The following is a 20528-nucleotide window of genomic DNA, read 5'->3' on the forward strand; positions in this document are numbered from 1 at the left end:
AACACCGCGTGCGACAGTTTTCGATGTACGGAGCAATCGTTTACATTCCATATATGACAAGTGTTATCTGTTTGGGAGCTGTATGCCTCGAAGTTTCAATTATCAATTTCAGGCAACAGGTAAGGGATAATAAGTCTTCAATTGCATCAATAGGAAGCTTAAGTGAGTGCATATATGACTCCAATATATAACATATAGGCCAAAATATAGTCGAAAATGTGTGACATTGTGCCTTTAACGTAGGGTTACGACAGTCATAGCTAAGACGGCTTGTGTGCAGACCCGATAATTTACAGACCGCCGCCATATAACTGGAATATTGCTGAGTTCGGCATAAAACTAAACTCACTCACTCACTTGAACATAAAAACACGCAATTGAAGCATATATGTTATTAGTAACAGTTAATATGAGTAAAAATTATTTAAAGCACTTACGTTCTTAATATTACCGAATACAACGTACATCAGTTAGATGTAAACAGTCACTCTGGATTAAAACAAGTTGAATTCATTATACTTCTTCTCACAGGTCAGTGAATATTTCATGAACAATAAAATATCTATGTGAGAGGGGTTTTGAGCATTATTTCGGCGACGTTATTCGCGCATCGTATTCGAAATCGAACCCGGGTCTTCAAACAAAACAAAGTGATGTAACCACTTGGCTACACTAGTTCACATTCTTTCAAACATTTTCCGTTCCTGGAGTTCCCCGTCGATACACTGCTGAAATTCTGCGGCAAGAGCCGTAAAATTATATTCACTGATTCTCTTACACTCAAACACATATTATATGAATACATAATATAATTCAGCTCCATATTCGGTCAAACAATTATAATATCTCATGTTTTAAGGCCTAATGGACGGGCAGTCACTGAGTTATCTCCCTTCATTTGGTTGCCTCCCTTGTTCCACCGTGTGTGATGCACTGGTCCCAGTCGGGCCAGAATGCTTCCTTCATACGTTCACAGTAGGCAGCCAGGTTGGGATATTTATCTGGGGGAAATAAGATGTTATCAACAGAAATGTTCCACAAACACCACTATGCATATGTCATACATCATACACAAATACTTCAAAAGAGACAATACCGACGAGAGTTTTGGAGCAATTTCTTTAGCCATAAGGTAAACATCGTCCAGAGTGCTATTGACTGCGGAGAACTGCACTTCAAAATGTCCTTAATTGAACTTGGTTTCAAGTACTCTTCTTTTGCATAACCACGGACATAACTCAGAACTGCATCAACTCGGGATTTGGTCACTATATCAACATGCAAAATGCAAAACAAACAAAACAAAATACCGTTCCCCGTGGTGTAAGACACAACTCAGCCTTCTTTATCAGTTGAACTCGTTGCTATTGAGTGAGTGAGTTTAGTTTTACTCCGCTTTTGGCAATATTAATGCAATATAACGTCGGGGACACCAGAAATGGGCTTCACACATTGTACCCATGTAGGGAATCGAACCCGGGTCTTCGGCGTGACGAGCAAACGCTTTAACCACCAAGCTACCCCACCGCCCACGTTGATATTGACTTATACAGCATTTGCAAACATTACACACTTTCAATAAGAATAATTTAAAATTTCTCAAAACCCTTTCATCTGGAATTCACATCGCGAATATGTATGAAAAGTGAGTGGAATAGAACGCATGTAACAGTTTACTACTCAGGAATAACAATGACGTATATGTGACGAGAGTGATAATTTCGATCAGGTAATTAATGGGAATATCACTGCCAACCTGTTTTCCGGGTTTTACCTTTTATGAGACTCTCAAATCCAGATCCATTAAACTGCCAATATGCCTGAGACAGCATACCGAACAGAGAGCAATCCGCTTCACAGGGATCATCCCCCATCAGGAACTTCTTCATCCCTAGTATACAGGACGTAACTTAGTTAATGATGTCCCTGTACCTGTACCTCCATTCAGATTGTACAGGATAAGTATGTATAAACCATATCAAGTTATCTAACAAAGGGGAAAAAATATAATATTTCCTTTTCGATTTCCATACAGTTGGTTGTTTGGTTTGTTGTTTAACGCCGCACTCATAATATTCCAGCTATACAAAACCAAACAATCCAGTGATCAACAGCATGGTCACCGATCTACGTAATGGGGATACGATGACATATGTCAACCAAGCCAGCGAGCCTGACCACCCGATCCCGTTAGTCGCCTCTTACCACAATCACGGGTTGCTGAAGACCAATTCTAACCCGGATCTTCACCGCTAGATTTCCATACAGCATCGAAGAGAAGAGGGATTATGATATTCATGTCCTCTGTTGGTTTTTCTCCATTGTTACTGGTTAATTAAAATGGACAGGGACAATCAAACATGTGGTCGGGGCACGTTAAAAGAGTAAAGGCTTCTTGAAACAACTGACCGTCTGTTTCGGGCGATTGGGAAACTTAAGGTTTATAAATTATTGACTTACGTAACCTATATACTTAATCACTAAATATAACAATATATGAAAATCTCTTCATTTCAGTCTGGAGCCAAGGGGTTGCAGAATTGGATTCGAACCTTAAGTTGGAGTCAAAATTATATTTCTGAGTTTCTGTCTCAGACCTGCAAAACTTTGGGTTGAGGTACTGCCTCCTGTTCAAAGCAAGTTGATACAGGTTGAGTTTGTTTTGTCAGTTTCGTTTGCTCTTTTAAGCCTCGCATGGCACTAGTCCAACTGCAAGACAGCGGACTGTGGATATTCGAGATTGTACCGGGCAATCCTGTGAATGATATTTAGAGGCATGTTTCAAGCCGTCGTGACACGCTATCAAACCAGTCTGTTAGAGTGACTACCGATCCGTTTTGGTCACCTATTACTACCAACACAACACAGTAACCAGTTCTAACCAGGGTGCCGTTTCACGAAAGCCTCTTAGCGCTACGACGTCCTAAACCACATCGTAAACCAGGGCCTCGTTTCACAACGGGGTGCTATCGTAGCACCACGAAAGACGTATCTCCTATACTGTAACATAGGCTTACGACAGCTCTTAAATTTTTATCTTAGTGGAACGGTCGTAAATCATTTCGCTAGGACATCCTAAAGTCGGTCGTATCCGCTAGGACGTCGTAGCTATGAGAGGCATTGGTGAAACGGCAACCACAGGGTCCCGTTTCACAAAGCTATCGTAGCGCTACGACTGTCGTACCTCCTATACTGTAACATAGGCTTACAACAGTCGTAGCAGGAATCTCCAAGGTGAATGCACCCAGCAATATAACCGAATGACTGTTCAAAGACTCACTACCAAACTCAATTTCCACAAATAAATACCTATAAAGTCGGAGATAGATTGGAAGTCCTTATACATCATTTCAACGACCTCTTCCTCCGTGTGGCGACCCAATCCCTGACTCCATGTTTGTTTTCTGATATGTCGTCGTATCATCCATAGAAAGAACTTGGAGAATTTAAACGTTTCCAAAATAAACGATGCGTCTCTGCTGTACAACCAGCGGATTTGGGCAAGCAACCTGGATCGGAATCATTTCAAATCATCAGTACGTTGGAAATATGCTATATGTCAAAATAGGGAACTGCATCAGACATAATTTTTGTCACTGATGCGTCAATAATTTATATGTCTTCCATATGAATGATTTAGTTTTACGCAGCACTGAGCAATAGACCAGCTATATGGCCTTGTGGCGGCAGTCTGTAAATAATCGAGTCTTGACCAGACAATCCAGTGATCAACAGCATGAGCATCGATCTACGCAACTGGCATACGATGACATGTGTCAACCAAGTCAGCGAGCCTGACCACCCTATCTCGTTGCATGGGTTACTGAAGACCAATTAAAGATGACGTACCAGTACAGATGTTCCTCCGTCATGACCTGCATCGCTTGCGCTATACCCTTGTCAGCTGGACTCAGGCGCTTGTTGAGGTCCACCCCAAGCTTCTGATTGAGGCAATTTATACACAGCGTGGTGTCCCCAATAGGTTGGCCATTGTACTCAATCCAGGGGACCTTGCCCTTAGGTGAAGGTTGCATTCCATGGACGTTCTATGGAAAACGTGACACGGCATGAGGAACTATGCGCAGAAGAAAAACTGTGACTTATGTGAATATATACCATTCAAAAAAAAAGTAGGGGATATTGGATTTACAAGATTGATAAAATGCAAATGATGAAGCAAAGGAGGAAAGAGATGATGAAGAGAAATTAAGGGTTAATGTGACAATTTATTCTATTCCTTTGGAAATGTTTCATCTGTATGGATATATACTATTTTTCTCATATGGATTGGCATTGGCTTGTGGTATGCTCGCAAAATGGAATATCCCCTACTTTGGTATATGTAAACTAGGAAATTTCTACATGATACTGTAAGTGATGTGTTTCTTGAGTTAACCTGAAGACGCGACGTTACTCGATATCTCGTGGTCTTCCACGATATAACCGGTGTAACCTTCTTCTTGTCCCTTAAACCTCTTACACACGCATGCATGCACAGACAAACGCACGCACGGACGGACACACAGAGCCTTCTTCGGTGATCTCGTTTTGGTTTATAAAGCAATCGCCTCATATATTACCATAAGTATGTATGTCTTGTGTAGCGAGGTTCTGGGCAGAAGATGAGTGATTAACTGCAAACATCAACTTTCACTGCCTAGTGGTTGATAGAATGAACAACAGTATACACATCAGGATATACACAAACAGCCAGGTCACAATGTATACATATATTAGTTGACAACAATGTAGGAATTACCAATAAGCTGTGACTGTTATCTCCGATCTCGAACATTGTAGTCAGTGAAGTCAGAGTCGATTTATGCGGATCGGGTGGTTACAATGTGTATCTGTCTGACTGTGCACAACGACTTTTGCTTCGATGGTTTGTTCTGTCCTTCCCAGTGGTTTACCTCACTCACTGACTCAACACCTCATTCACCCACCTGGTAGGGTATCCTGGCCATCCGGAGGTAGGTTTCCAGCTTCACAGCAAACGGTGTCATGCTGGGGGCGTAAGGACCTCTACCGATCTGATGAAGGATCACCGTATCTCGGGGATACTCTTTACGCTTCTCTCTATACAACGAAACAACGTTATTGTAAATGACCGTCCCTTAAGTACCCTCACCCCTTAACCGCATTGCAGATAAAATGTATCAGTTTCACTGGCTAGAAATATGTCTTCAGCTTTGCTTGTGACATAGTTAAGGATTCATTACATGGAAAATATACTAAGCTAACTCATAATACAGCCTGTTTGTGTTATGTTTTCAGATAACTCGCCCATTCCTTTCCACAAATTGTTAAAACCCGATCAATACCCCATGAAATGTCATGGGAAACAAATTTATCTCTTCACCGGTTGACTGCGTTTCAGTGTCGACTGCAGCAGGTAACAACATACTTTTGCGTGAGTTTCCTCAAAGCGACGAAGGACACAGTGGTCACTGCCGCACATCCGACGCCATATAGGATTTTCTGTGATAGGTCAAGGTTTCTGAACGTTTCAAGAAGACTTTCCATTCTTTACGAGTCGACTATACTTCTTCCTTCTCCAAGCGTCCCTGCTGAATGGTACAATACATGTAAGGGAGGCCACTCCTGAGCAGCGTCAGGCTTGACTGGGCTCGGAATGTGAAACAAGTCTCTGAGTGTATTTCACAAAATGTATTTTCTCATTCCGCCGTAAGAAGACGCAACAGCAACTGCAATCATATTACTTTATTCAGCTTAACATTAATTATAAACATAGATTCTAGACCCAATTTCTCTCTCATGCTTGGAACATCAGTAGCAGAACTGTGTTCATATTACTTTATTCAACATGAAATTGATTATAAACAAATTAAGTGATTCTAGGCCTAGTTTTTCTCTCTCATGCCAGGGACATCAGTTGTGGCACGTGCCCATCGGGCGCACGCACGCACGTACGCACGCAGACGCACACACATTACGCACATATACACTCACACTTACTTATTTAACGTTTTACGTTTGTAGTTATAGGCAACAACAATGGACAGACAAAACGACAACTGTAGTCAGACAGAGAAACAATAGTATTGCTTTGGACTGATTGATGTGATGGCAGACACGGCCGAGAGGATATCCAGTTAAGGTTATTTATGTAATAGTATAGATGGTAACCTCCCCAAACCCCTACAGCCCATAACCCCTACAGCTTATAACAACAAAGTCCTGCCTGTTGTTTATTTCATGCAATCGACTAGGCCAAACACTTTGAAAGAGTTTGAGATAATGGTTTTAATGGATGATAACAAAAATATTTTAACAAAAGTTCAATAATATTGAACTTGAGGTTTAATTAACTTCTCTTGATATCATTATGTCATAATATGTTTTATTTTTCTACATATTATGTGTCAACCTCAAGCAAATTGGTTTTGCTATGTTCCAGCCTCACGATCCCCATTTTGTTTGACATTTTATCTTGATATCCCCCCAAAACGAAAACATCTGCAATAAATGCATCACAAACTTTAGGAAACAAAATATGCAAGAAACATTTTGTGTTTGAGACAGGCAGAAGTCGTCTAGAATGAAACTTAGATATTAAAGTGCATACAAAAGTAATGGTCACACAAGTGTCAGCTCTCAATATATTGTAAACAGTGCCAGCATGAATATCTGGACACAATGTTTTTGAAAGATTAAAATGGGGGTGTCCTTGAAAAACAGCCCCCGTCTTAATGTAAATCAAGCAATCCAAATCTTTGAATGTTGATTATGACGGGTAGTCATCCAAAATTATACTGAACATATTTTCTATGATATTATCTGAGGGCACACCATTATCCAAGACGTACCAAATGATTGTTTTTCATTTTCCTCAATTTCTTTCCTCAAATATTATACCTTAATGGGTTGTAACCGCATCCACATATGTGAAATATTGGATATGGCTTTGCTAATAATTTCTCCAAAATAAAATGGAAGCATTTCAAACGTTGGACATCGAGAATATACTTAGGCTAGCTACCTTTTGAACGTCCCTGGTATATACCACCCAAAATCATCTCAAATTATTTATCTGTATCCTGTAATCTCTCCTTTGGGTCAGTTCATTCTAACAGACAGGTAAATGCCGGGTGTTGTTTTAATTCATTGTAGGGTTACTGGGTGTAGGGTTTATGGGTTGTAGTGGTTTTGGGAGACAACCATATAGACAGTTGTGGCACACTGTGAAGTAGTCTAAATGACCCTCAAGAAGGAAAGTCAATACTTTTCAAGGGTGAAGTAGTCGAAAGGGTATAATCTTGAAAAATAATGCCTTGTCTGTGACAGAGGAATACAAGAGTGAGTGAGTGAGTTTAGTTTTACGCCGCACTCAGCAGTATTCCAGCCTTGTGGCGGCGGTCTGTAAATAATCGAGTCTGGACCAGACAATCCGGTGATCAATAGCATGAGCGTCGATCTGCGAAATTGGGAACCAATGACATGTGTCAACCAAGCCAGCGAGCCTGACCACCCGATCCCGTTAATCACCTCTTACGACAAGCATGGGTTACTGAAGGTTCATTCTAACCCGGAACTTCACCGGTTAGATAAACAAGATATATATGAGAAAATAGTTTACCGTGTGAAAAGGCGAAGGAGCTAAAGCTGATGTGAGACATTATCCATTATGGTCAGTCAAAAATCCGGGTGAACTATATCTATATGCCAGGTATCTTTGGACTCCCATCATAAAACTAAAAGCTTTTAGTATTATACCTGACTAAAGAAACAGGGCATGAAATTAATGTGGTGCAAATGTCCACACCGTGTTGTCTCCCTTTACTTGGTTGCCTCCTTTGTTCCACCATGAGTGATGCACTGGTCCCAGTCAGGCCAGAATGTTTCCTTCATACGGTTACAGTAGGCGGCCAGGTTTGGGTATTTGTCTAGGACAGGGAACAATACGAGATAATAAATGTTAAATATATGACTGACTGTTTAAATATCATATAAATAAACAGAAAGAACAGTATGAGTATCTTTGTAATTTGTCACTGTTTCTAAAGACAAAATGATGCATCAGGATTACATCTTAACATGTACCAAGTTTCCACTTCACAAATCGGGTTCAGAGGACGAAATCAAACTGAAGTGTACAAAAGCAATACCTGCAATCTATTACGTAACAGCACACATGTACCAAACTGCCCTTAACCATCAAAAAACGAATGTAGGTTTTATTTGTTGACCTCGATGCAATGCGAAAATGAATAAATATAAAAATTATGTATTTAATGTGGTACCTCTGATGAGATTTTCATGCCCTGTTCCAAGAAAATGCCAGTACAGCTGAGACAGTTGTCCGAACACCGCGCAGTCAGATTCACAAGGTTCATCTCCCATCAGGAACTTCCTCTCCCCCTGAGACGAGAGGAAAATAGAAGGAATATAAAGGAACATGCAGTACACAGACACTTGGCACCGATGTATATCATTGCTGTGTCATGAATTGTATGCTTGTGGTTCACTTTGAGCGAACTGATGCATGACATTGTAAAATCCATTGTGTTCTAAGTTAGCTTTTAGGTTTTGGCTGGCTTGTAGCTTAACGCCGCACTCAGCAATATTCCGACAAAACATGGGTTGCTGCAAACCAATTGTAACCCTGATCGTCACGGGTCAGCTAGTAGGCAGTAACTATCACTGACTAGTATATAAACAGTGCTGCAAACATGTGACCCTATTCGCCTGCATAAACATCTTTGTCCTGTATCTCAAGCTATATGGTCGTCAATTGTACGTGCATCCTTTAGTATTTTCAGTGGGCTTCTTTGTGGGTGAGACGTTATTGAGGCGGAGTGACTTTGATTTGAACTCCTTGAGAATGACTCAGCCGTTGTATCTTGTGTATGTCAAGACAATTATCAAGCACGCTTTCCATGAATAGTTGCTACCCAGGTATCATTGCGATATCATAAATATACATGTTGATGTCTGAAGTTGTAAATATAGTCACGGATTCTTCTGTACCCATAATGTCTCTTTTGATAAAATAATTGATCTGGTATGTAAAACTTCAGGTACATACAAGATAGTGTCACAGAAAACAAATATGTCGGCTTGATCACAGGGGCGTGTCAAGCTTAGAAACAGCGTCAGAAAGACACATAGGTATATAGACCCTACCCTAGTACTATATAAAAGGAAAGGGATGTAACGACGGAACCACCCCCTCCTCAATCAATGAGTTGTAGATGTTGCAATAAGTTTTTAGACCCGTCGAATGGCGCTGCCGATCGAATCTAGCCCTACATAGGTGCTGTCAACGTGGCTGGAATTAATAAACGAATTTAAAAGGTGAGTTTTCGCTGTCTTGGGTGATCCATGATTTTGGCTTGGAATTGCGGAGGTAGCTGTTTTCGGTGAGTCGTGGCGTATAACTTTTGAAATAATGATCCGATTGTGACTATTTATAGCTCATTTTGTAGGGAAATCATCTCGCCTTTGATCCGTAGGCCTCGACGGGGCCTTAAAATAGTTTACGTGGTGAAATCTAACTTAGATTGAGGAGGGGGTGGTTCCGTCGTTACATCCCTTTCCTTTTATATAGTACTAGGGTAGGGTCTATATACCTATATGTCTTTCTAACGCTGTTTCTAAGCGTGACACGCCCCTGTGGGCTTGATTTACCCATGAAGTCAGAAAGAGCCTGGAGCTCCTTCTTAAACATCTGTGTCACTTCCTCTTCTGTGTGGCGACCCAAACCTTGATACCATGTTGCTTTTGCAACCATATACTTGATAATTGGTACAACAATCCATCCTATCTTCGACGTTTGCTTAATAAAGGTTTTGTCGTTATCATATTGGTAGCGGAATAGGGCGAGGAACCTGAAACACAAATCTAAATGTTCATTATCATTAATATTAATTCGTGTTTAACCAGTGGATATATACGTTCTTTTACATGGCCTGGTTAAAGAGTGACGATATCACACAAACCAACTACATGTATTAAAGGGAAGTTCCAGTCAAGGTCCAGACTGTAATTAGCGTGAAGCAAGGGACATCGTCAGTCATCAACAGCTTAAGTGACATATACTGAAGGAAATAAATAAGGCAACACCACTTCATTGCAGTGTTCCTCAGATTTCCTCCCACAGCGCCATTCATCACAAGCTGGTGATGAAAACTGGAATATATGGAAGGAACGCTTGAACTGTCCTGTGTTCCTTTATTTGTTTCCCTCAGTATATTTGAAATGATTTGGAAAAGTATGTTATAAGTGATAATAAATGAGACTCTCCCAATATTTACACAAAATATATTCAAAATACCTTCAGTCAACGATGTTAATCAGCAGGGGGGACTTTTATATGATATTTTAACTTCATCGAGAACGCAACAGTTCACACAGAAATGGTTATTGCTATTTGACACCCCAAATCGATCGGGCACATGTACGTGTATTTTCCAAATTCATAGTAGAATGTATCTTAATGGTTTCATTGTACCGATCCTAACAAACATTTTCTAGGCTCACCAGTACAGATGTTCTTCCGTCATGACCTGCATTGCCATAGCTGCACCCTTGTCCCGGGGACTCAGGTGCTGGTGGAGGTCCACTTCCAGCTTTTCGTTCAGGAAGTCAATACATAATGTCGAATCCGCCACAGCCTTCCCATTATACTCAATCCAGGGGACCTTGCCCTTAGATGACACTTTCAGCCCGTGGACGTTCTGAGTGGAAGATCACAGAGCAAATCACAGACATCTTAAATAAACAAACAAACAAACGTGAAGATGGCAAAATACTAATGCTGAGAGACAGAGATTGATACTTTTCATTCTGTATCATTCCCCAGTTCCATTAGCAATACCAGCAGGGTAACATTGACATGGAGGGTTCATCTCGCTACTGAACACAAATTATAGAGCATTTCAGACATGCTTTCGGACCCTGTTGGTGCCTGACACAGCAGCCAAATATCTGTACGATCTGATTTTGTTTGCTTGTTGTTGCAGCACTCAGCAATATTCCAGCTGTCTGTAAATAATCGAGTCTGGACCATGATCATCGATCTCTGACATGTGTCAACCATGTCAGCAACCTGATCCCATTGGTCAGCTCTGCATGGGTTGCTGAAGAACAATAATATTATTCTAATCCGGATCTTCACGTTTCTGTACGATCTGCGATGATCTGACCACCAACGTGCCACAACCACGTTCAAATGACCAAACTTTCCAGGGGCGGTAGGGTAGCCTTATGTTAAGGCGTTCGCTCGTCACGCCGAAGACCCGGGTTCGATTCCCCGCATTGGTACAATGTGAGAAGCCCATTTCTGGTGTACCGCGCCGTGATATTGCTAGAATTTTGATAAAGCCGGCGTAACCCCATTCTCACTCAGTAACTCATTGAAACTCTGGCATTGTAGTCAGAGTAGTCGGAGTCGAGTTATGCGTATCGGGTGGTAACACTGTCTACCTGGCTGACTGTGTATAATGGTCTGTTGCTTCGATGGTTTGTTCTGTTATTGCCAGTGGTTTACTTCACTCACTCATTCAACACATCATTCACCCACCTGGTAGGGTATCCTGGCCATCCGGAGGTAGGTTTCCAGCTTCACAGCAAACGGCGTCAAGCTGGGGGCGTAAGGACCTCTACCGATCTGATGAAGGACCACCGTATCTCGGGGATACTCCTTCGCCTTCTGCCTGTGGAATATTGACATAGTGTCCTCAATATAACAACCAAATTGTCTATCCAATAGAAATGTATTGAACTTATTAGCTTCGGTTATGAAGCACCCTGCTGTTTTACAAAAGAGCATAAGTTCGATGTACAAATATAATTTGTTGCATGTCGATAATAAAGTGATGTCTGTTGTTAGGTAGTTATAGGTGGTACACAACCAAGTGAAAATGGGTTGTAATTGGTGCGTATATATTTCAACGAGTTGGTTCGTCTTAATGCCGTTAAGAAGGGCGGTGGGGTAGTTGAAGTGTTCGCTCGTCAGGCCGAAGACCAGGGGTCGCTTCGACACATAGGTACAATGTCTGAAGACCATTTCTGGTGTCACCCGACGTAAAATTGCTGGAATATTGCTAAAAGGGATGAAAAACCATATTCACTCACTCATTTAATGCCGTTTTGAACCTTACTTTTCAGTTATATCACGGCTTGAAACCTATATTGAAACTGGTAGTTAGTTTTCAGAATCATTCGGAATTAAAAATGTCCAGTGGACTTTGAAAATAATCAGAACCATTTTGCGCCTGCCTAACTTACACGACATACGCACAACTGTGAAAGAGCACAAATGGGCCATTGTCAATATATCAATATGAATGACTAAAGTCAAGAATATTTCACTTGAAAATGCCATGTTACGTACTGCAATCACGTGGTTCAGCACCTATACAGTCGGATTGAACATTTAGTGAGTGAGTGAGTGAATTTAGTTTGACGCCGCACTCAGCTGTATTCCAGCTATATGGCGGTGGTCTGTAAATAATCGAGTTTGGACCAGACAATCCAGTGACCAACAGCATGAGCATCGCAAATGGAAACCGATGACATGTGTCAACCAAGCCAGCGAGCCTAACCACCCGATCCCGTTGGTCGCCTCTTACGACAAGCACGGGTTACTGAAAGCCAGGGCCCCGTTCCCCAAAGCGATCGTAACGCTACGACAGTCGTAAGTCTATGTTAAAGCATGGGGGTCGCGATCTAAGCGCTACGATCGCTTTGTGGAACGGGGCCCAGATTATTTACAGAACGCCGCCATATAGCTGGAATATTGCTGAGTGCGGCGTAACACTATACACACTCACTCACTAATGAAGGCCAATTCTAACCCGGACCTTCACACGTCGAACATGTAGTTCTAAAGGATAATTACCATTTAACTTTGACATCTGTTTGTCTCGAACCCTTAATTTTATAAGTTATAAGATGTAATCCCCATTGTTAATCCTTATCACTGATGTTTTGTACATTTATAGACAGTCATGCTGTCCTGTGCTGTGGTATCATTAATCTGTGTCTTAAACTGGTTAAATGCATGTACATGTAGATATAGTTTATTCTTACAACCAAAAGATATGTAAACATAACCATTTCGTGCATCAAATGTGTAATTAACATACATAAGTTGTACATAATAATTATTTAGACATGTACCTCGGTGCCGCGATCGGAGTGTGTATAAATTTCAATTCACTCACAAAGAGTGAGGACTCACCCCTAGCCTAGGTGAGGTAATTCACATTATTCACAGCTCTTACGAAATACATGTTATTACCATATGAGGCTTATATGAGGACATCGTAAACAAACATACAAATGTGAAGTGGCAAAGTAGTAGTATTAATCCTGAGAGACAGAGACTGAAAACTTTTCTTCCTTAATCATTTCCAATTAGCCTACGGAAGGTAAGGCTTAGTGCTCTAGGGAACCACGGCCACCACAACTATCAGTGTGTGCTGACCTGGTTTATTTACATATTTACAGAAAACTATCGACTCAATGTTATCAGATCACACCGAGAGTGAGTGAGTTGGGTTTTACGCAGCTTTTAGCAATATTGCAGCAATATCACGGTGGGGGACACCAGAAATGGGCTTCACACATTGTACTCATCCAGGGAATCGAACCCGGATCTTCCGCATGACGATCGAACGCTTTAATCACTATCTACCCCACCGCCCCTCACACCGAGAACAGTACACCGTCATCATGTACATAGGAATCTGCACGTATTGATATTCAAGGTCAATGTAAGCGTGTTTAGCACACCCGCAAACCGCCTGTTGTTATAGTAACCAGAACACCTGGTAACCCAGTGCGATAACCCAGAACCTTTAAATGGAACTAACATATTTGAATAATGACTGTTACAATCTGAAAATATGTCTCTTTATGTTCACGACCTGGATTTCGGTTTGGGTGCTTGTTCTAACTTTTGACCTTTGACCTTTCGTTCTCAGTCACTGAAGGTTATTTATATCGATCGAGGTCAGGGCTGTACCAAAAGATTTTATCATTTTAAATAACACAGTGCTTTTGTTTACTGTTACATATAGGTACGACTTCATACATACATGACTAAGACATGCAGCCCTTTCCGTTCCATACAAAAACTGTACTGTGATATACCCGGCGAGTTTTCTCTGGGTATCAAAACAATCGTTCACCGGTGGTTTCCGCACCTGACTTGATAACTAGATGTTACTACATACTTTAACAAGAGCTTCCTGATGACGACGACCGATGCAACAGCTACTACAACACCTCCGACTGCATATATAATTTTCTGTGACCCGTCTACGAAAGTGTCCAAAAGTCCCTCCATGGTTCGTGAATCGTCGACAAGTATGTACTTGAACTGGATACCGACCGTATGTGGGTCAACACACTGACCTGAATAACTCCAAACATTCACTCTCTTGTCATCCGTGACCAACTCGTGTTATTCCGGGACAAGCCGAATAGCGACTCGTGCCCCTCTGGAAGGATTTTATATTGGCGCACGAACATCAGAACTACTTTAAACAAGAACGTCAAATCTATCCCTGTTTGACTGCAATGTTTCTAAAAATCACCGAAGCACATGTACATTGTATTGCTAGGTTGTTGTTTTGGGGGTGTTTTTTTTACTTATTTATTTTAAAGAATTAAACCTCTTTGATACAACTAAAAGAAGGAGAAAAACATATTTGTTAAAGACATATTCTAATGTAATTATTACCAGCTGTTCACCTTATATTTCCAATTATGTTAATTAATAGGGTTCTTAAAAGGGTTTAATCATCACAAATGGGAATTGTTTTATTGAATATACAAATAAATAAAAAAATTCAGCTACATTAAATCCCAAAGCAGATACTCAAAAATGACTTTAAAATATTTCTCAAACTGAACATTCGTGCAACCTGGCTGTCACACCCTTGGTGGAATTTTAAATGAATTCGCTGAAAAAAATGTGAATGACCAAAAAACAGTCAGACTAAAATATCCCCAGAGCTATGAAATATAAGCCCAATGTTAAAGATTAAGGTTGATTAGTTACATACAAATACGATATTATTGTTTTGAAACATAATTACATTTTCCTAAAATTGGTCGAAGCGCACGTACAATCTCCATAACAAGCCCACAAGATCGTCAGAAATACACTTAGCTGGACCCATGAGAGCAGTTTTGTCAACAAACGCACGTGCGTGTATTTGAATCTCTCACCGTCAATCGCATGATTCTTATTAAAAACTTCATGATAGGCAACAAAATTCTTTTAGCTACGTTCTTTGTACTTTCAATATGACGATATACATTTTTCATGATTTTTTACACAATGACATAATGCCATAAACGATTTAAGTACTCGGGATTATTTTTATCAAAGCACCGCGCTCATTTACGCGCGTTCTGATTGGTTTGTCGTATTTTCGCACATAACAAGTATCGAGTGGGGTACGAGTCTTCTTGGAGGTTACGGAAAGGAGCGAGTGGTGACGAATGACTCTCTGGTAAGCCACTGTCAACGTACGTCGCTTCAAGAAGGTGCATTTATGTTCATCAAAGTATTTCTTTTACACAGTGAACAGTGTTCAAGTTTTATCAAGTTTCAAGAAAAGGAATAACGGATACATTGGAAACATGAATTTGTTTATATCTTCAAATCGTGTTCTAATGGTAGTATACAAATTTCAAATAACAGTTACTATTTTCAATTATATACATCATCATATCCGTACAGTCAGTGAGTGAGTGAGTTTTGTTTTACGCCGCATTTAGCAATATTCCAGCAATATCACAGCGGGGGACACCAGAAATGGGCTTCACACACTGCACCCATGTGGGGAATCGAGCCCGGGTCTTCGGCGTGACGAGCGAACGCTTTAATCACTAAGCTACCCCACCACCCCGTGCAGTCAGCAGAACTGATGCATTCACCTGGGGTGGGGGGTGGGGGGGGGGTGTAAACAGTTTATGCTCGAGCGGAAATATCACACTCAAGCACATATGGCAAACAAATAAAATGTAGCACGACAGTTATAAAAACTGAAGATGTAATGATCCTGTAACGATGTACATTTGACCACACCTGACCTATGCTGACTCTTAGTCTTTGAATATTAACTTCCTTTGAAATTGTATAGGAGCCCCAGTAAGAAGGGAGATTCAGAACGTGAGGAAATCTAGACTTGCTTCACACAGTGCTTTCCACTGCAGAAAAGGCGAAGCGGAAAAGAAAATAATGCGAATCAGAAACTGTGAGACAGACTATGTTTGACCCTACACAAAGAGCACGCGTATTGTGTTCACATAGAGGGGCGAGCCTGTATTCCAACCCACACTTCAGTGGACATTTTGCACGACGCTCTGCAGAGCGACGTCGACAACTGGGTCACCCGTTTGTTTAGGGAAATATCGAGTGAGTATCTCTTGACTAGTTATTCACACGAGCTACTTACTTGAAACATAGTTTTCTCAGGCCGACGACCGATACGATTGATACGACAATACCTCCGACAGCATACAGTACTTTCTGTGATGTGTCCAGGTCGGTGAAACTATCCACGATACTCTCCATCGTTTTCTGGGTATGTCAGTGAACCCACCTGTGTTAAACTGGCCGACCTAAATAACATCCACCATTATTATCGGTATTTCAAGATCATGTTGAAAAGGGGCATAAGTGGTAAGGGCCTTGGACTGTCAGTTGGATCGGGTAGATAGACAGTCGTTTTCGCCCTTATTTTCGTTGTGTAGGGTCAAACATAGTCTGTCTCACAGTCCTTCTTTGTCTTTTTCTCTATAAAAAATATTGTAATAGATCAAGGAACAGCTGATTATTCTCACTTGTCGCTGACATAAACTTAAAGGTGCTCGACTGTATATTTTTTTCTATTCAGAAGACTCTCGTGTATGATTAACAATATGAGACTGCATTCCGGCTGCTTGTACTAGCCCAGATTTAAGCTGGTTTTATAGTGCTAGCTCAATGAGATACCATGCCGCAGTTAAGCATGAATACACCACTCAGACACATTATAAAGACTCCGAGCCGACCAGTCATTGTTGTACCCATTAATGCCGAGCGCCAGGCAGGGACCAACAAGTACCATATTTTAACGCATGTTGGTATGACGTGGCCGAAGATCGAACCCGCAAGCTCCCGCCCTCCAGGCGGATGCTCTAACCACTACACCACGGAAGCGGCCCATTGTACTATTTTAAAACAGTCACGAGTAGCATATCGGTTTAAAATCATGGAACACTAAATTACACAGTGTATGTCGTACAATGACTGGGTTACAATACTTTAAGTTTATGTCAGCGACAAGTGAGAATAATCAGCTGTTCCTTGATCTATTACAATATTTTATAGAGAGAAAAAGACAAAGAAGGCCTCGTCACGCTGAAGACCCGGGTTCCATTCCCCTCATGGGTGAATCCCACACTCACACTCACCCACTCTGAATCTGGTCCAAGAAAGCAAGTTGGTGACTGCATGAGCAGCGATTCATACCCCTAGCTGTTGCACAAAACACATATTCAGTTGGATCAAGCACTAATACCCTAATCCTTTATGAATCACTCTAATCCTAAGCCATGTAAGTGTCAGTTTTCTACATGAAAATATGATCGTCCACACAGAACGTCCATGGGTTTCAACCTTCATCAAAAGGCAAATTCACTTGGATTGAGTATAATGGACAGGCAGTGGCGGACTCTACACTGTGCATCGAGTTCCTCAACAAGAAGCTGGGAGTGGACCTCAACAGGAACCTGAGTCCTGCTGACAGAGGAGTAGCTCAGGCGATGCAGACCATGGTGGAGGATCATCTATACTGGTGAGAAACTGTCAGTTGGTGCCATTTAATCTCTCTGTCTGTCCATAGTAGCCATTACAGGAAACATTGATTGCTTGAATAATCCTTGTATATGATAGCGGTGTGTACATGTCGGAACTAGACAATGCAGTGATTAACATCATGCTCATTCTATCCTGTGCTTCGATCCCTTAGGCGGGTAACCTAGTGGTGAAAGCGTTTGTTCGAAGACCTGGGTGCGATTCCTTACATGGGTACAATGTGTGAAGCCCATTTTGGTGTCTCCCGTGATATTGCTAACGCCGCTAAAACAAATTCACTCACTCACTCACGTAACGGCGTCAAACGAAAATACGTTAATACACGATGTACGATGTTTTGTAACTTTCGACAGGTGTTATGTTTTAGGGGGACACATTACGTCTTTAAGATAAACTTCTGGCAATTTCCATCATAGTTTGCTTTGGCATGAATGAATAGTGATTGAGTAGTACTGTGGTACTGTGGTTTCAGGTTCCTTGTCCTCTTCCGATGGCAATATGACAACGACAAATCTTTGATGCTGAATGCTTTTAAAATAGGCAAGTTTACGTTTTGGATGTTTCAACGACAAGTAAAAAAGCAAATATGGAGTCAAGGCTTGGGCCGACACACAGAAGAGGAGGGAACAGAAATGTTTAAGAAGGATCTACAATCCCTGTCGGACTTCATAGGTATGCAGAAGTTTTAAGCTGTTGTGAACTGAATTATATACAGAGACGAGGGTAGGTTCCGATGGACCAAAATATAAACTTGACACTTGTTATATCAAAACCGACAATGGCAATACAGACGATGGGATCTCGATTGCATCATAACTGAAGTGGGAAAATATTGCATGACGTTCCATGACCTCCTCCACATGTGTTGAATAGGATGAAACTGCATCCTGAAATTTGGCACTTATATTTCAGGAGCGATGATACTTTCATGTGATTTGTTTTGTTTCAATATAATTATTCATCTGTCCACACATGCTGGTTGTTCCAGGGACCAAGAAGTTCCTGATGGGGGACCAGCCCTGTGAGACGGACTGTGCGGTGTTCGGTATGCTGTCAGAGTTCTACTGGCAGTTCATGGGCACTGGACACAAGGACATCCTCAAGGGCAAGTGACTTTTAAGTTATCATTTCCACTTCACGGTTTTGAACTCCAAAACCACACCCTCCTCTCTATCAAACCATGGCTGATGTATAGTTTCTCTATAATTACCAATAGTTGCGTCAGTTTTCTTTACATAGTCGTTCAGAATGACCAGAGAATTCCTGGCACAGAACCAGTTACAAGAACGATTTGTAATATCATTGGTTTGATTGGAGTTAACTGAAGAAATGAGTCGGAAGTCAAATGAGCCTTCATCCATGCATGAACTAAGTGCGAACCCTACAATTGTTCTCACACTATGACGACCAGAAGAGCGACCAAGGCATCGTACATGCAACACGTGAAATTGTGCCATCTTTGAGATGCAATCTGAGCTATTATTGGTCTAAGAAGTCTTTCTTGAAGCTGGCTGTGTACAAACTTAGCACAAATCGAAGTCTCCAATGGACAGGTGATGAGGCATACTTAAAGTGTAATTTGAACCTGTCCAGCTTTGATAGTGTATTAGATTTATATATGAATATTCACAAGTTGATGTTATGAACATCGTGTTGTCTATAGGTAAGATTCTGTCAATGCATACATTAAAGAACTCTGTACCAGCCTCAAAACATCGCAGGTACTGTTAACATAGTGTACATAATGTACACCTACCTTTTCCTCATCACAATTACAAAAATGTGTTGTATAGGTATGTAAACCGTATCAGTCGATAAACATCAACAGAATCAAGTTTGACAAATATTCCTCCATTATTGTAACCGGCTGTCAACATGTCGTTACATGTATAAAGGGAGTTGTGTGTTGCTTTCCGTTCGATTGGCATTTTCGATTTCAGACTGATTCAAATATACATAAAAACAAAGGCAACACAATTAATCCACAAAACTACATCATAACTTTAAGATTTTAACTTTCCATTCTCAATGTATTTCGACTATATTTCAGTTCTGTATGAATTTGTTTAATTTAGATAAATTGAAATGATCTAGCTGGTTACATATGAATTAAAGTTATCATTTGTTGGTAAATACGTGTTGCTTATGACCTCTCCCTTTTGTTCGTAGACAAATACCCCAACCTGGCCGTCTACTGTGAACGTATGAAGGAAATGTTCTGGCCCGACTGGGACCAGTGCATCACACATGGTGGAACGAGGAAGACAACCAAGTAGTAACTTTTCCAGAGTGCTGTACTGACAGTTTTGGTATAATATGAATCATTTGCTTGTTCTTCCAAAGTCTGTTGATATACTTTGGTTGTGAAAGGAGTTCAGATTCTCTTTCGTGCACCAGTGAGTGAGTGTCTGACCTTGATTGCGTGCGTGCGTGCGTGCGTGCGTGCGTGCGTGCGTGCGTGCGTGTTGAGGGCTAAGAGAAGTCGGTAGTTCTGAGACTGGTCGGGCTTCTAATTGTACTTCAATTATATAGTGTTGCCATTCTTTTGTCCCTCACAGTAAAAATTAAATATTACCTAAAGCAACGCTACACATACTGATTTACTACCTCCATCTTCTTGGCATGTCAGTAATGTATATTGTGTGTCTTTGAAATGAAAATAGCTTTGTTTAAAAAAAAATTGTAT

General features: G+C 41.0%; 3 protein-coding genes and 1 long non-coding RNA gene across 4 annotated transcripts; 2 read left to right on the forward strand and 2 right to left on the reverse strand.

Moving 5' to 3' along the window:
• Positions 1-377: 377 nt before the first annotated feature.
• Positions 378-6641, reverse strand: LOC124289222 (failed axon connections homolog). Its single transcript, XM_046725825.1, has 6 exons — positions 5408-6641; positions 4947-5079; positions 3850-4046; positions 3310-3509; positions 1775-1891; positions 378-1001 (listed from the first exon to the last, which is right to left on the reverse strand). The coding sequence occupies exons 1-6, from the start codon at positions 5524-5526 to the stop codon at positions 895-897; spliced, it is 873 nt and encodes a 290-aa protein (XP_046581781.1). The 5' UTR covers positions 5527-6641; the 3' UTR covers positions 378-894.
• Positions 902-7993, forward strand: LOC124289224. Its single transcript, XR_006901629.1, has 2 exons — positions 902-987; positions 7894-7993. It is a non-coding gene; the product is annotated as an uncharacterized LOC124289224 (long non-coding RNA).
• On the reverse strand, positions 7502-16591 carry LOC124289223 (failed axon connections homolog). The gene is made up of 6 exons (XM_046725826.1): positions 16440-16591; positions 11546-11678; positions 10504-10700; positions 9652-9851; positions 8265-8381; positions 7502-7907 (listed from the first exon to the last, which is right to left on the reverse strand). The coding sequence occupies exons 1-6, from the start codon at positions 16556-16558 to the stop codon at positions 7801-7803; spliced, it is 873 nt and encodes a 290-aa protein (XP_046581782.1). The 5' UTR covers positions 16559-16591; the 3' UTR covers positions 7502-7800.
• A 1000-nt stretch (positions 16592-17591) lies between these two features.
• Positions 17592-20528, forward strand: LOC124289217 (failed axon connections homolog). Its single transcript, XM_046725821.1, has 4 exons — positions 17592-17822; positions 18315-18514; positions 18831-18947; positions 20012-20528. Exons 1-4 carry the CDS (start codon positions 17791-17793, stop codon positions 20116-20118), a joined length of 456 nt encoding a protein of 151 aa, XP_046581777.1. The 5' UTR covers positions 17592-17790; the 3' UTR covers positions 20119-20528.

The sequence above is a fragment of the Haliotis rubra genome, unplaced genomic scaffold (genome assembly GCF_003918875.1).
Source record: "Haliotis rubra isolate DU_JTF1 unplaced genomic scaffold, ASM391887v1 Scf436, whole genome shotgun sequence".
NCBI lineage: Eukaryota > Metazoa > Mollusca > Gastropoda > Lepetellida > Haliotidae > Haliotis > Haliotis rubra.

Coding starts and splice junctions, on each gene's coding strand:
- LOC124289222 (XM_046725825.1), bottom strand. CDS start 5,526: ATGGAAAGTCTTCTTGAAACGTTCAGAAACCTTGACCTATCACAGAAA. Junction 5,080..5,407: donor TTGAGGAAACTCACGCAAAA/GTATGTTGTTAC, acceptor TTCGTTGTATAG/AGAGAAGCGTAAAGAGTATC. Junction 1,892..3,309: donor ATCTATCTCCGACTTTATAG/GTATTTATTTGT, acceptor CCTGTATACTAG/GGATGAAGAAGTTCCTGATG.
- LOC124289223 (XM_046725826.1), bottom strand. CDS start 16,558: ATGGAGAGTATCGTGGATAGTTTCACCGACCTGGACACATCACAGAAA. Junction 11,679..16,439: donor CTGAGAAAACTATGTTTCAA/GTAAGTAGCTCG, acceptor AATATTCCACAG/GCAGAAGGCGAAGGAGTATC. Junction 8,382..9,651: donor GGCTCTTTCTGACTTCATGG/GTAAATCAAGCC, acceptor TCTCGTCTCAGG/GGGAGAGGAAGTTCCTGATG.
- LOC124289217 (XM_046725821.1), top strand. CDS start 17,791: ATGCAGACCATGGTGGAGGATCATCTATACTG. Junction 18,515..18,830: donor ATCCCTGTCGGACTTCATAG/GTATGCAGAAGT, acceptor TGGTTGTTCCAG/GGACCAAGAAGTTCCTGATG. Junction 18,948..20,011: donor ACACAAGGACATCCTCAAGG/GCAAGTGACTTT, acceptor TTTTGTTCGTAG/ACAAATACCCCAACCTGGCC.